Source organism: Eptesicus fuscus, chromosome 13 (assembly GCF_027574615.1).
Source record: "Eptesicus fuscus isolate TK198812 chromosome 13, DD_ASM_mEF_20220401, whole genome shotgun sequence".
Taxonomy (NCBI): Eukaryota; Metazoa; Chordata; class Mammalia; order Chiroptera; family Vespertilionidae; genus Eptesicus; species Eptesicus fuscus.
The window spans coordinates 79,363,124-79,376,935 of record NC_072485.1 but is presented as its reverse complement, the minus strand read 5'-3'; the positions used below and the strand labels follow the sequence as shown (position 1 = coordinate 79,376,935).

The 13,812-nt window shown below is 63.2% G+C and overlaps 1 protein-coding gene and 1 long non-coding RNA gene across 8 annotated transcripts; one reads left to right on the top strand and one right to left on the bottom strand.

Annotated features, from left to right (window-relative positions):
• Nucleotides 1–705: 705 nt before the first annotated feature.
• On the top strand, nt 706–11,419 carry SIPA1 (signal-induced proliferation-associated 1). Of its 4 annotated transcripts, XM_054725047.1 has the most exons (16): nt 706–737; nt 3,462–4,231; nt 4,893–5,020; nt 5,104–5,280; nt 6,128–6,302; nt 7,188–7,291; nt 7,514–7,671; nt 7,760–8,369; nt 8,655–8,929; nt 9,717–9,935; nt 10,055–10,166; nt 10,262–10,370; nt 10,471–10,587; nt 10,662–10,716; nt 10,903–10,981; nt 11,076–11,284. In XM_054725047.1, the coding sequence occupies exons 2-16, from the start codon at nt 3,553–3,555 to the stop codon at nt 11,184–11,186; spliced, it is 3,108 nt and encodes a 1,035-aa protein (XP_054581022.1). In that variant the 5' UTR covers nt 706–737; nt 3,462–3,552; the 3' UTR covers nt 11,187–11,284. The 4 variants fall into 4 exon arrangements, with proteins under 4 accessions (XP_054581022.1, XP_054581019.1, XP_054581020.1 ...); XM_054725044.1 differs by having other exon boundaries at nt 10,471–10,716; nt 11,076–11,419; XM_054725045.1 differs by having other exon boundaries at nt 723–737; nt 3,467–4,231; nt 10,471–10,716; nt 11,076–11,419.
• On the bottom strand, nt 10,531–12,668 carry LOC129151143 (uncharacterized). 4 transcript variants are annotated; one of them, XR_008557918.1, is made up of 4 exons: nt 12,424–12,668; nt 12,160–12,350; nt 10,861–10,972; nt 10,531–10,594 (listed from the first exon to the last, which is right to left on the bottom strand). It is a non-coding gene; the product is annotated as an uncharacterized LOC129151143 (long non-coding RNA). The 4 variants fall into 4 exon arrangements; XR_008557916.1 differs by having other exon boundaries at nt 12,160–12,668; XR_008557919.1 differs by lacking the exons at nt 12,160–12,350; nt 12,424–12,668 and adding an exon at nt 11,548–11,630 and having other exon boundaries at nt 10,861–10,993.
• Between the last annotated feature and the right edge of the window lie 1,144 nt (nt 12,669–13,812).

Sequence of the window (13,812 nt, the reverse complement as noted above, 5' to 3'; positions counted from 1 at the left end):
GTTGGTGGTTTCTGCTTCTGTCTGGGAATGGTTGGGTGGAAGGTAGAGTTGACCAGGTCAGAGCGAGTGAGCATGAAGAGGAGTATAAAGGCTGGCGGGTGAGAAAGTTCAGAAGACCAAGGTGGGGTTCAAGTAGGCCTGGGTCCCCTCCTTACAAGCCTATTCCCTTTTCAAGCCTGATCTAAAATCCGTTTCATTTCATTTCTTCTCACCTGAATGACATTTGAAGACTTCGTTACAGGGGCTGGCTCCTACAATTATCAGCCCTGATAATTGGCCTTATGTGGCCAAGACCTTCCTCTGAACTAAATTTCTCCCGCTATAAAGAAGATGACACCTGTCTACGGTGTTTTAAGGACAAATGAGTGTGTGTAGAGCAGGACCCTGCGCTTAGCAAGTGCTCGGGCAGCAGTAGTCTGTTCCTGGGCACCTGTTTTGTGCCTGGGAGAGCTGCACACCAGGTGTCCTGCCCTAGCCCTCCCAGTTGGCCTGGGGGCAGGTATACTTGCTTGTGCGGCTTAGCCCGGGCCTGGAGAACCGGGCAGCTTGCTGGGCTGGGCCTAGCTCTGGCCAGCGCGTCCCTCCCCAGCCAGCTCCTGGGCCGGCCCCGCCCCCGCGTGTGGCCCCGCCCCCTGTGTGGCCCCGCCCCCAGGCGGAGCCGGCGCCTGGAGCGGTAGCTGGAGAGCCGGCAGTGGGACCCCAGCGCGGGAGGCGGCCGCAGGGCGGGAGCCCCAGAGGTACCAGCGGGCGCGGGGGAATGGAGTCACCGCGGTCGGGCTGGAGGGAAGAACGTGGACTGGCGTGGGCTCGGGTGCTGTGTGTGTGGGAGGGGGGCCCTCGCCGCCTTGGCTGCCTGTAGCTTCCCAACCTCCCTCTGGGCTCCAGCTCCAGTCCCGAGTCGGCATGTCTAGTCCCTTGCCTCCGGCTCCCAGGTCCCCACTCTGACCTCTGCTTGACTGCCTCACCGGCCAGTGTGCGAGTATGCGAAGGAGTGGATGCGGCCGCCCCCTGACTTCTCTCGGTGGCACTTGCAGCTGCCCCTGCTGCTGGCTGTCTGCAGGGCTCCCCTGTTTTGGGGCTCCCCTTCTCCCTGGGTGGCCTCCTCCCTAGCCTTTGCACACCGCCCCGAGTCCAGGGCCAGGCCTGGGAGGAAACATCTGTCGCACCCCCTGGCAGCAGAAGTAGGGTCGTGACCTCCAGATGTGCTGGGAAGCATCCAGCGCCTTCTCCTGGGGCAGCCGGGCCTTCCGGATCTGTGGGGGCGGGGCCAGCCCCCCTTCCCCAGTGACACAGGCGGGGAGGAATGTCCCGGCCTCAATGGACCCTGTGTGAAGCTGCTGGGTGGGGGGCAGAGCCCAAGAACACCCCCCAAGGCACGGCCAGAGCCTGGCACTGGGCCAGAGCGAGAGCAGCCCATGGCTTGTACACCCGGAGCTCAGCTCACACAGAGCAGGGCTTGCACCGACCCCTCCCTCTGTCCCCTCGCTCTCACCACACAACACAGTCCAGGCCCAAGAGCTTGGCACATGGAGCCGGGCCTGCATCTGCCTCTGCACACCTAACACATGGCCAGCTTTACTTTCTTCACCCTCCAGTCTCCCCAAAGTGTTGAAAAGGGATGGGATTGGTTAACCCCATTTTAGGGATTGGAGAACAGGCTCAGGGTCAGCGTCAGAGCTTGTCTTAGAAGGAGGGAGACACTCAGCCTTGGAGACCTCCCCTGGCTTGGTTTTGGAACTAGCTGAGGGGTGCACAGAGCCCCTGCCCCAACCCTCCCCTCGCCCAGTCCCACACAATGTTATTGGATGATGTATACAGACCCACTAGCACAGCGGTCGGCAAACTCATTAATCAACAGAGCCAAATATCAACAGTACAACAATTGAAATTTTTAAAAAAATATATATATTTTATTGATTTTTACAGAGAGGAAGGGAAAGGGATAGAGAGTTAGAAACATCGATGAGAGAGAAACATCAATCAGCTGCCTCCTGCACATCCCCTACTGGGGATGTGCCCGCAACCAAGGTACATTCCCTGGACCAGAATCGAACCCAGGACCCTTCAGTCCGAAGGCCAACGCTCTGTCCACTGAGCCAAACCGGTCAGGGCTGAAATTTCTTTTGAGAGCCAAATTTTTAAAACTTAAACTTCTTCTAACACCACTTCTTCAAAATAGACTCGCCCAGGCCGTGGTATTTTGTGGAAGAGCCACAGTCAAGGGGCCAAAGAGCCGCATGTGGCTCGCGAGCCGCAGTTTGCCGACCACAGCGCTAGCAGATGCCTGCACTTCTAGTGGCCACCTCCATCCTGGGTTCACACACCGCCCTTTGCACCTGCCCCTGGCCTCCACACATTTCCGCACCTAGCAGGTCCCTGGGGCCTGGGGTGTCTCAGTCTGACATCCTGTGAGATCTTGAGCCTCGGCCCAACCCCCCATCTGCCCCACACTATACACACAGGGACAGGAGTGGGCGGGTACGGCACTGTTTAGGCCCTGGAAGTGGACAGACCCAGGCTCAAATCCTAGCTCTGACACGAAATTGCTTCAGGCAAGAGCATCCCCTTATCGGGACTTCAGTTGGACTCTGTCACCTGGGTTCAGACCTCCCTGTCAGCGTCAGTGAGGCCAGGCAGGCAGAGATCCCCAAGGGTCTCAGTTCCAGAAAAGGGGCCCAGTCATTGTGACTCACTCCCCTGCCCCAGGCATGGCCACAGTAGCCTGCAAGAGGTTGAGCCAGGCCTGTCCTTCAGGCCAGTGTGACTTGGGTCCCATGACTGAGCTGGTGTGACCCCACCACCTTCCTCAGGATGTGGGGCTGGGCAGGGGGCTGGGCCCAGAGTTGGGGCCACTTCCTGTGCCAAAGGAAGTCCTCTTGTCGTTCCTGCTGCCCTGCCAGTGCCCCTGGGGACCCCTGTATCCTTGAGGTTTTGAGGCCGTGAGGGCCAGGGCACTGAGACCTGGCCTCTGGGTGCTCACCTCCTCAGGGACCCCAGAGGAAGTGGGAAGGGCAGGGAGGAAAGTCTCTGGGGACAGGACGTCCTCCCTTTGTCAAGTGGGCAGGACCCAGACACCACTGGCCGCATGGGTTTCCCGTCCCGGCCGAGACAAATCATCTGTCCAGTTGGGCCAGGCCTTGGTGGGGACCTCGGTCTGGGCCCAGGCCAAAGCCGAGGTGTGTGAGTGGGAACTGGGGCGCACTGGCAGCCTCGGGGCTACCCAGGCTCCCAATCCTCAGGGCCAAGGCCCCGACAGCCCAGCCCTGGCCCTGCCCAGCACTAAGCTGGAGGAGGGGGCTGGAAACCTTAGCCCAAGGCAGAGGAAGTGGCCAGGAAAGCGGAAGCGGCTTTGATGGTCTCAGAGGGGGCCGGAAGCCAACCCGCGTGGTGGAGGACCAGGCTGGAAACCTGGGTTCCTGTTTTCTCCCCAGTCCCGTCTGAGCAGCCCCCTCCTCCCTCAGGGCAGGAACCGGCCTGCCGGCTGGGAACCCAGCATCCAGCATCGCCGTGCCCGCCAATGCGGCCGGGCCCCGGGAAAGCCAGGCCCGCTGCATGCCCATGTGGGCCGGCGGCGCTGGGAGCCCTCGGCGGGGCACGGCCCCTGCACCCACCGATGACCTCTTCGCCCGGAAGCTGCGCCAGCCAGCACGGCCGCCGCTGACACCACATACCTTCGAGCCAAGGCCAACCCGGGGCCCCCTCCTGCGCAGCGGCAGTGACGCAGGCGAGGCCCGGCCCCCCACGCCGGCCAGCCCCCGAGCCCGTGCCCACAGCCACGAGGAGGCCGGCCGCCCTGCTGTGGTCCCCACGCGCCTCTTCACTGACCCACTGGCACTGCTGGGGCTGCCAGCCGAGGAGCCAGAGCCCTCCTTCCCGCCAGTGCCTGAGCCCCGCTGGTTCGCCCACTATGACGTGCAGAGCCTGCTCTTCGACTGGGCTCCGCGGCCTCGGGGGGCGGGGGGCCACACGGAGCCCGGCTCTGGGACCCTGGCCTCGGCTGAGGACCGGACTGCCCGCTCAGACCTGCTGCTGGAGGCGCCCGGCTTTGTGAGTGAGCTCGGGGGTGAGGGTGAGCTGGGCCTGGGTGGACCCGTGTCCCCGCCTGTGCCTCCTGCACTGCCCAACGCAGCCGTGTCGGTCCTGGAGGAGCCACAGAACCGAACCTCAGCCTACAGCCTGGAGCACGCGGACCTGGGCGCCGGCTACTACCGCAAGTACTTCTACAACAAAGGTGAGGGCCGGCCGCGGGGCGGGCACGCTCCCTGTCCCTGCGACGCGCACCGTGAGACTCGGGAGCTGGCCTTTCCCTGTCGAGCCCCTGGCCAGACGAAGGGTTAGGCTCTGCCCCTGGGCCAGGGCCGCTGGGCTGGGCCCGGCTTTAACCACCTCCCTCCGGCCAACCCCAGCCTCCACCACAGCCAGGCACGCCCCTCCGCTTCCATCTGGTTCAGCCTCAGCCTCCTCTGGGCTGGGGAGAGATTTCCTATCTACATTTCTGAGAGGTGAAAACTGAGGCCTGAAAACACACGCAAACCAGAGCCTGATCCTTGTCTGTGTCCAGAAGGGAGGGTCCCTCACATCCTGGAGAATGTGAGGTGGTGGGCAGGGTCACGGCCGGCTCTAGGAGGAGAAGGCCGGCATTGGGCCCCTCAGTCTGAGACAAGGTGTGCGAGGACGGGGATGCAGAGGTGGCGGGGCTTAGGGCCTGGTGTCGAGGGGCAGGCGCTGGGCTTGGTAGAACGTGGGTGGGCTTGGGGGGGGGGGCTTAGTCTAGGGTCGGCACTAGGTGGTGAGATGGGGCCTAAGAGGGACTTAGTGATGGGTGGTCCAGCGAGGGTGGGACTGCTGGGCGGGCGGCAGGACTAGTCATCCAACTGCCTGGGCCCCCTCAGAACACCAGAACTTCTTCGGACTGGACGAGGCGCTGGGTCCGGTGGCAGTGAGCCTGCGGCGGGAGGAGAAGGAGGGCAGCGGCGGGGGCACTCTGCACAGCTACCGGATCATCGTGCGGACCACGCAGGTGGGCCAGGGTCATGGGTCAGACCGCGGATGTCATCCTCAACAACCTGTATGTGTCCTGAGCGCCCTGCACTTCCTCCTCAGCTCCGGACCCTCCGTGGCACCATCTCGGAGGAGGTGCTGCCCCCGGGGCCCCCGAGGGGCCTGTCCCCGAGGAAGCTTCTGGAGCACGTGGCGCCCAGGCTGAGCCTGACCTGCCTGCGCCTGGGCTCAGCCTCACCGAAGGTGCCACGCACGCTGCTCACGCTGGACGAGCAAGTGGTGAGTGGCCGGGCACCCCCAGCCCTATCGCTAGACCTGGTCTGAACCCAGCCTGCCCAGCTCTCATACACCTAGCCCTGACCTTGATCCTGGACAGGAATGGAACCCCCGCGAAGCTGGCTTTTCAGAGAGGCTATCAGCGGCCATCTGGGGCCCGGCCTCTACACACCAGATCTAGACCAGCAGCATCCACATCACCTGGGCGCTTGTTAGAAATGCAGATACCTGGGCCCGGCCCAGACCCAGCACATGAGAGCCTGTGCTTGAAGATCTGATGGATTGGGGAGGGAGTTGGGGGTTAGGAGCTGGGGTGGGAGTGGGGCTGCAGGAGTTGGGGGGTGAAATTAAAGTGGGGACCATGGTATAGACAGGATTAGCATGAAGAGGGGAGGCCAGAGCTGAAGGGGAACGGGTCTTGTTCGTATGGGGCCACAGTGCCCTGAGTTGTGCAGTTCACCCCAGAGGGAAAGGAGCAGAGGTGGTATGGGACGCAAGGCCTCCAGGGGCTGGGGTGGGGTGCCTGGGGTTTGAGGGAGCAGGGGGCAGGCTAGCTCTGAGATGAGGAGGATGTGAATCTATCTCGAGACGAGGGCACCGTATTTAGGATCCTTTCCATGAATCATCTCCGCTGTGGACACAGGAGAACCAACCCCCTCCCCGACCTGTCCCACCTGGGACCTGCTCCACCCTCCTGAGCGCTGGGGCAGACAAACAAAACCCACTTGATGGGGCATCAAGGCAGCCCAGCCTCCAGGCCAGCGTCCCATCCATTCCCCAAGACCCGGTGTGGGGGGACTGGGAGGGACTGAGGCCTGTGTCTTCTGCCTGTGCCTTCCCTGCCCCCCAGCTGAGCTTCCAGCGCAAGGTGGGCATCCTGTACTGCCGGGCGGGCCAGGGCTCGGAAGAGGAGATGTACAACAACCAGGAGGCAGGACCCGCCTTCATGCAGTTCCTCACCCTGCTGGGCGACGTGGTGCGGCTCAAAGGCTTTGAGAGCTACCGGGCCCAGCTGGACACCAAAAGTGAGACCCAGCCCTGGCCAGTTTGGCTCAGTGGATAGAGCATCAGCCTGTGGGCTGAAGGGTCCCGGGTTTGACTCTGGTCAAGGGCACCTACCTCGGTTGCAGGCTCAGTCCCCGGCCCTGTTAGAGGGCATGTGGGAGGCAACCAATCAATGTGTCTCTCTCACATCGATGTTTCTCTCTCTCTCCTTCTCCCTCTCCCTTCCACTCTCTCTAAAAAAAAAAAAAAAATCAATGGAACAATATCCTCTGAGACCCAGGAAGCTGGGGGTGGAGGTGGAGGGTGGGGGCAGACGCGTGCTGAGGGGCAGGATGCCTTGGTGAGAACCACTGTATTGTCCTAGGGGTGGGACCAGGAATGGAGGGTCTTTGGGGAGCTGGGACATGGGTCAGGGGCTGCAGAGGCAAACCCCTGGGCTGGGAGGAGGGGCTGGGACTGTCTCCAAGGCCCTGGTGCCCACTGCCGGAGCGGGGCCACGGTGGTCTGGAGGCACCACCCCTCCATCAAACACGCATATCCCACTCCGAGTGCGCCTGCCTCCTGGCGAGAAGGGCCCCCAGGCCCCCGGGAGGGGTTTTTATTGAGCACCTCCTGCCTTCCATTCTCTCTCTGTCCTCTCCTAGGACATCTGTCCTGCCTCCCTCTTCGCGGGCCATTTCTTATTTCTGTCTTCATTCTGTCAACACCCCAACCTGACTCCAGGCTGGCGGCTGGAACCTGTAGGGGAAGGGGGAAGGGAGCCGCCAAGGCTGAAAACCTCGTGGCCTGGCCATGGGCTGGTGGCATGAAGGGGTTCCACCTGCTGGTTGGGGCACAGAGGCTCCTGACGCCAGGCAGGGATGGTAGGCACGTCGCCCAGATCACCCTTCCTCCCTCTGTCCCAGCCGACTCCACAGGCACGCACTCGCTCTACACCGTGTACCAGGACCACGAGATCATGTTCCACGTGTCCACGATGCTGCCTTACACCCCCAATAATCAGCAGCAGGTGTGAGAGGCTGGGGTGGGGGTGTCAGGGGCTTCCGGGGAGCCAGGGAGGGGTGCTGTGGGGATGGCAATCTTTGAGCCTTGGCTTGAGCTCTGTTGACCTCCAACAACCCTCCCGGCTGCTAACGCTCCTCTAAGGGGGGGGTGCCCAGGCTCTGCCCTGCTTGCATGAGGAGGGACGGGGCAGACAGGCCCCCCTCACCCCCCACCATCTGACCCGCAGCTCCTGCGGAAGCGCCACATCGGCAACAACATCGTGACCATCGTGTTCCAGGAGCCGGGCAGCAAGGCCTTCTGCCCCAGCACCATCCGCTCGCACTTCCAGCACGTGTTCCTGGTGGTGCGGGCCCAGGCGCCCTGCACCCCGCACACCTCCTACAGGTGGGTGCTCCGGCCGCCCCAGTCCTGCCCCGGGCAAGCCTCCCTGGATCCTTCCTGTTGCCCCTGACTACCGTCTTCCTCCCCGTAGGGTGGCTGTGAGCCGCACCCAGGACACCCCAGCCTTTGGTCCGGTTCTGCCCCTAGGTGGAGGCCCTTTCGCGGCCAATGCCGACTTCCGGGCCTTCCTGCTGGCCAAGGCGCTCAATGGCGAGCAGGCGGCGGGCCACGCACGCCAGTTCCACACCATGGCCACGCGCACGCGCCAGCAGTACCTGCAGGACCTGGCCACCAATGAGGTGACCACCACGTCGCTGGACTCAGCTTCCCGCTTTGGCCTGCCCTCCCTGGGCGTGAGGCGGCGGGCGTCCCCTCGGGGCGCGGGGGCCGAGCTGCAGGCGGCCGGCGCGCTGGTGTGGGGAGTGCGCGCGGCGCCCGGGGCGCGGGGCGCGGCCGGGGCCCAGGCAGGCAGCCCCGACCACCCCGAGGTGCCCTGCCTGCTGGGCATCTCGGCCGAGGCGCTGGTGCTGGTGGCGCCCCGCGACGGCCGGGTCGTCTTTAACTGCGCCTGTCGCGACGTGCTGGCCTGGACCTTCTCCGAGCAGCAGCTCGATCTGTACCACGGCCGCGGGGAGGCGATCACCCTGCGGTTCGACGGCCCCCCTGAGCAAGCCGTGGGCGAGGTGGTGGCGCGCCTGCAGGTGAGACCCAGGGAAGGGCGGGGCGCCGGGGCGCTCGCAGCCGCAGCCTCCGCGCGTCGGGGCGGAGCCCGCTGTGGGAGCGGCTCTGGGCAGTCCCGGCCCCCGTCTGGCCACGCCGGACCTGCGGGGTCCTAGCGGGGGGACCCTAGTCTCCGAGCCACGAGCCCTCCTCTGTCGGGTGGAGGGCCCCGGGGGAGGTCTGTGTGGCCTTGGACGAGGTTCCCGGGGCTGGCGCTGGGGCGACCCCTCCTCCGATCGCCCCGGTGATGCCTCGCTCCGCCCCAGCTGGTGAGCCGCGGCTGCGAGACCCGCGAGCTCGCGCTGCCCCGCGACGGCCAGGGCCGCCTGGGCTTCGAAGTGGACGCCGAGGGCTTCGTCACGCACGTGGAGCGCTTCACGTTCGCGGAGACGGCGGGGCTGCGGCCCGGGGCGCGCCTGCTGCGCGTGTGCGGCCAGACGCTGCCCAACCTTGGCCCCGAGGCCGCGGCTCAGCGGCTGCGCTCCGCGCCCAAGGTCTGCATCACCGTCCTGCCCCCGGATGAGAGCGGCCGGCCCCGCAGGTCAGGGCGCCGGCACGGCTGCGGGAAGGTGGGAGGGCGGGGCAGCTGCCGCCGCGCGGGGCCTTGTGTCACTAGAGTGAAGGGAGTAAGTGAGTTCTGAAGCTTTATTTATAGACACTGACATTTGAACTTTATGAGTTTCACGTGTCATGAAATGTTCTGATTTCTTTCCACTCTTCTTGGCTTGCATTAGTAAAGGAACAGGCACACCTGAAAGAGAAAAGGCCGAGGCCGGGTTTGTCCCCACAAAGTAGCTTTTGGATCTCTATGCTAAATGAGTTACCTGTGTTATCTTTTTAAAATATATTTTTATTGATTTCAGAGAGGGAGAGAGAGAGAGAAACATCAGTGATGAGAATCATTGATCGTCTGCCTCCTGCACGCCCCACACTGGGGATCCAGCCTGCGACCAGGCATGTGCCCTGACCGAGGTCGAACCGTGACCTCCTGGTTCATTTGGCTCATTGGTTGACGCTCAACCACTGAGCAACACCAGCCGGGCATACCTGTGTTATTATCTAAATCCTCACAGCAAGGTGTGAGGTCAGGACTATTATCCCGTTTCCCAGGTGGAGAGGGGGACAGAGGGACTTGCCCTGGATACTCAGGGGCAGCACTGCGGGTTGAATCTAGGTCTGGGAACACGGCCTGTAGCCAGGCTAACATTTTTCCTTGTGAGGGCGAGTGGAGAGCTCTCCTGGAAGTGAGTCTCGACGGCAGGGGTGGGCTGGGGATGCAGGGTGCTGGGGACGGGGTGCTCCTAGCTAAAGCTGCCCCTCCTCCCCAGGAGCTTCTCGGAGCTGTACAGGCTGTCTCTGCAGGAGCCCGGCAGGCGCGGGGCCCCAGGGCCAGTGCAGGAAGAGGCGCCTGAAGTGGCCCTGATGCCCACCACGCAGCAGCTGCTGCACGTGTGCCTGAGTGACGGCAGCGGCCCGCCGGGGCCCGGAGACCTAGCCGAGGAGAGGACCGAGTTCCTGCACAGCCAGCACTCGCCATCGCCCTGCAGGTGCGCCCCCTCTGCCCTCCCTCGTTCCCTCCCCGCCCAGTGAGGCTGCGCAGGCCGGCCTCTGCCAGCAAGGACCGTGGGTGCGGCTTCTAGTGCCGAGCTCTCCTTGCTCTCCCCAGCTCCCTGTCAGATGAGGCCCCAGTCCTGCCCAACACCACCCCAGACCTCCTCCTGGCAGCCACGGCCAAGCCGTCACCTCCGGGTGCTGGCAGGGAGACACCCCCCACCCAGGTGAGCAGAAACAAGGCGCTGGAGCCCCGCAAGCAGGGGCGGGCACAGTGGTGATGGTGGGCGTCCCTGCGTCCATGCCCATTTCTGCCCCTCAGGATGGGCCGGCCAGCCCCAATGGCGATGAGGACAGAGGCGACCCGGCCCCAGAGATGAGGGCCTCCTTCCTGCCACGGACCTTGTCTCTTCGAAACTCCATCAGCAAAAGTGAGTGTGGAGCAGGGCGGGCACAGGGCGGCGGCGGGCACAGGGCGGCGGCGGGCGGCGGGCCTGGGCTTCCCTGGCTGAGCCCGCCTCCTGTGCCCAGTCATGTCGGAGGCGGGCGCGGAGACTCTGGAGGACGAGTGGCAGTCCATCTCGGAGATCGCCTCCACTTGCAACACCATCCTGGAGTCGCTGTCCCGGGAGGGTGAGGCCACTGAGGGTGAGTGCTGTGGGGAGGAGCCAGGATGGGGCTCTTACTTCCTTTACCGACCTGCTGTTCCTCTTTCCCCACAGGACAGCCCATCCCAGAGAGTGGAGATGCCAGGGGAACCCCCAAACCTGATGCTGAGTAAGGCTCCCCACCCTGATCTGGCCCCTTCACCATGTCTATGTGACCACCATCTGTGCCCGTTCAGTGGACTTAAGCATACACATATGTCTGAGGAGACTGGGGGCCCTCTCCGGTGGGCCTGGGGCCAGCTGTGGTACTGACCTCTGCCTCAGTCCAGCTGAGTCTTGACCCCCATGTCCTCAGGCCAGAACCCAGGAGCCTGTCCGAGAAGGTCTCTCACCTGGAGTCCCTGCTCAGGAAGCTGCAGGAGGACCTGCAGAAGGTGACAGGGTGGCTGGGTTTGCGGGGAAATCGCAGGGCTGCCACAGGAAAGGGGCCCCCATTCTGACTCGGGCGGCCTCGCCCCACCCCCCTAGGAGAAGGCGGACAGGGCGGCCCTGGAGGAGGAGGTTCGCAGCCTGCGGAACAACAACCGCCTGCTCCTGGCCTCCAAGCACCTGGGCTCGCCCACCACGGACTTGGCCTGAGCCGCTCGGCCCAGCCTCAGCCTGGCTGTGGACCTGCTCGGCACCGCCCAGGTCCTTCAGGGCGCGGGGCCGCACCGGGCCCTGGGCCCCCTCAGGAACTCGCCCTGCGCACAGGCGCATCTTAGCACTGCCCCCACTCCCCAGCCCAGTACTGGTGGCGAAGTTTCCCCTGCCCCGTGCCTGTTTGTAAATATTCTGTGAGAAAAGGGGACTTCAGGGATTAAAGAAGCCACTGCAGTTTGTGTTGTTTGTGTTTGATGGTCATGACAGGGGGAGGGGTTTTGCCCTCAGAGACCCCAGCCGAGCTCCCAGGACCTGTCAGAAAGGCAGGCCCAGGGGACAGGGCTGGGCTGGCGCTCACTGAGGGGTCTCTGATGCGCGGCCATCTTTGGCTTCTCTTCCATGAACATTCATTTGGTCTGTGGGGAGGCACGTGGCCACACCCCACACCTGCTCTGCTCAGTTGTCCAAACGAGGCCCAGCCAGGTCCCTGCCCTGGAACCAAAGCTGATGGGCTGCGATCAGGGGCAGAGGGTGGATCTGCAGGACAGGGAAGAGATGGAGTTTAGGGGTCAAGGAGCCTGACCACCCCCTTTTCACCTTGCAAGGCCCTCCCCCCGCTCACCTCCCCCATGCAGGCCCCTCCTTTCCTCTCTAGTCACCGAGCTCCCAAGCCTGGCACTCCCTACTCCCCCTCCCGAAGGGCCAGAGCGTACAGGGCCCAGTTCCAGAGTGGCAGTGTCTGTGCCTCAGCTGCCTGGAAGGTATTTCTATGTCCTGGAGGAAATCAGTCCTTGACCTACTTCTCTCCTCACCAGCCGATGTCCCCCTCACCAGCCTAGGCCCTTTCCCACGAGCAGGTCCAAACTTGAATTTCATCTAAACCCATTTTCTGGATCTGAGGCCCCAACAGGGCACTGACTTGCCCAGTATCACATGCCTGCCCCGCTCCTGCTGGCTGGCTGAGGCTCACCCTGCTGAGACCGGCTCTGTCCATCCATTAACTAGGCTTTGGCTGATGGCGAGGCTTTGAGTCACAGCATCAGGGTGTCAGGCTTCATGGGAAGGCAATGTGAGGGCTGGGTTGTGAAGGCTGAGCTGAAGGCATTCCGGGTAGCACCAGTCTGGGGACTATCGGACTGGCGTCAGGGCGAGAGGCTGGAGCTGAACCAGAAAGAGCTGTGAAGGGTGCACTAGGGATCCTGGACTAGCAGTTCCCAACACTTCCAGCTCTTACCCGAGTGGGCTATACTGAGCAGCCCTCCCGGGGCCGCGTGGAAGGCGCTGGTCGCTCTCTGGGTGTGTGTCTGCCGAACACAGATCTGGCCATGTCGTTGACAGATGTTCAAAATGAGACTAATGAGGCGAGATTTGGCTGCAGGGAAAGCAAAGCCAGGGAGGAGGCTGTAGCAGCAGCCGTGGTGGGAGGTAGTGGAAGCCTAAACTAGGCGTGATAGGGGTGGAGATGGGGAGAAGTAGGCAGACTTGCCAGGACCTGGGCTTGGGGAGAACATGCAGCATCCGCAGTGGTAGCCCCTGGAGGAGGACAGGCGCATCGCTGAGCTGGGGAGAGTAGGCTGGGGACAGCTCTGGTCATTTGAAACAGGCTCTTTGGAGAGGGACGTCGGTGTGAGATGTCCAGTGGACCGGCACGCAGAAGAGAGGTCTAGGCTGGAGATAAGGATTTGGGGCTGGTGCGCCCAGAACAGGATGAGGTCACTCAGGAAGTGTGGGAAGGGTTTCCGGGGGTCACGGGAGGACACTGCCGGACGCTGGGAATGCCAAGAAGAGCGAAACGAGGCGTGGCTGGAGGATCCCTCTAAGCCTCAGGTTGGCCAAATTTCGGGCAGCTCCTGCCCCGCCATCCACTTCCTCAGTTTAGGGTTAGCCTTCTCACCAGACAAGGCCCCGCCTCCCCGAGGGCTGCCTGGCAGGTTCGCCCGGGTCTTGACCCGGCCACTACGGTCAGGTCCCGCCCCTCGCACGGAAGTGCAGTTGGTGCTGACCCCTGAGTAGCTCACCCAGTTTCAGGCCCCGCCGCAGACCCCGCCCCCTGACCAAGAGGCTGCAGCGAGGTCCACGCTAGACATTTTCCGGTTTCACAACATTCCGCCGCCCCTGCGCCCAGCGTCTACGGTGTTCCCACGGGCCTCGCTAGCTGCTGTAGCAAGTCCCACTGATAAATCGCTTGCCGCCGCCTTCACCCTCCTGCAACAGCGCAAAACCCGGAACACAGACGTCATCTGCTACAGGACAGGGATTTTCCCCAAGCGCGTTACCTGGCTTCCGGTCACAGGCTACTACATGTGCGCGTGCGCACTCAGAAAGGCTGGTCCTCGCGGCCGGGCCCCTAGCGCCGGAATTCTGCTTTACTGCGCATGCGTCGGGACAAACCGGAAATGCCTGTGCTCTAGCCCTTTGGGTCGTGGCCTGGCTTTGTTTAGGCCCCGTGGGGCTGCGGAGTTAACATTTCTTAGGTCCTTGGTCCTAGCAGAACAGGCTATCAAACCACAGACCTTTACCTGGCACTTACTTCCCCCACAGATACGCTCTCTCCCTTGGCCACCCCAAAGATGAAGGCCATACCTTAGTCCAGCGTTCTTGATCTTCTACAGCCTGGCCCCAT

Bases quoted from the DNA above. Each gene is read 5' to 3' on its own strand.
- SIPA1 (XM_054725044.1), top strand. From the start codon at position 3,553: ATGCCCATGTGGGCCGGCGGCGCTGGGAGCCCTCGGCGGGGCACGGCC. The intron at 5,021-5,103 runs GTGGGCCAGGGT...CTTCCTCCTCAG, and splicing joins TCATCGTGCGGACCACGCAG to CTCCGGACCCTCCGTGGCAC. The intron at 7,672-7,759 runs GTGGGTGCTCCG...TCCTCCCCGTAG, and splicing joins ACCCCGCACACCTCCTACAG to GGTGGCTGTGAGCCGCACCC.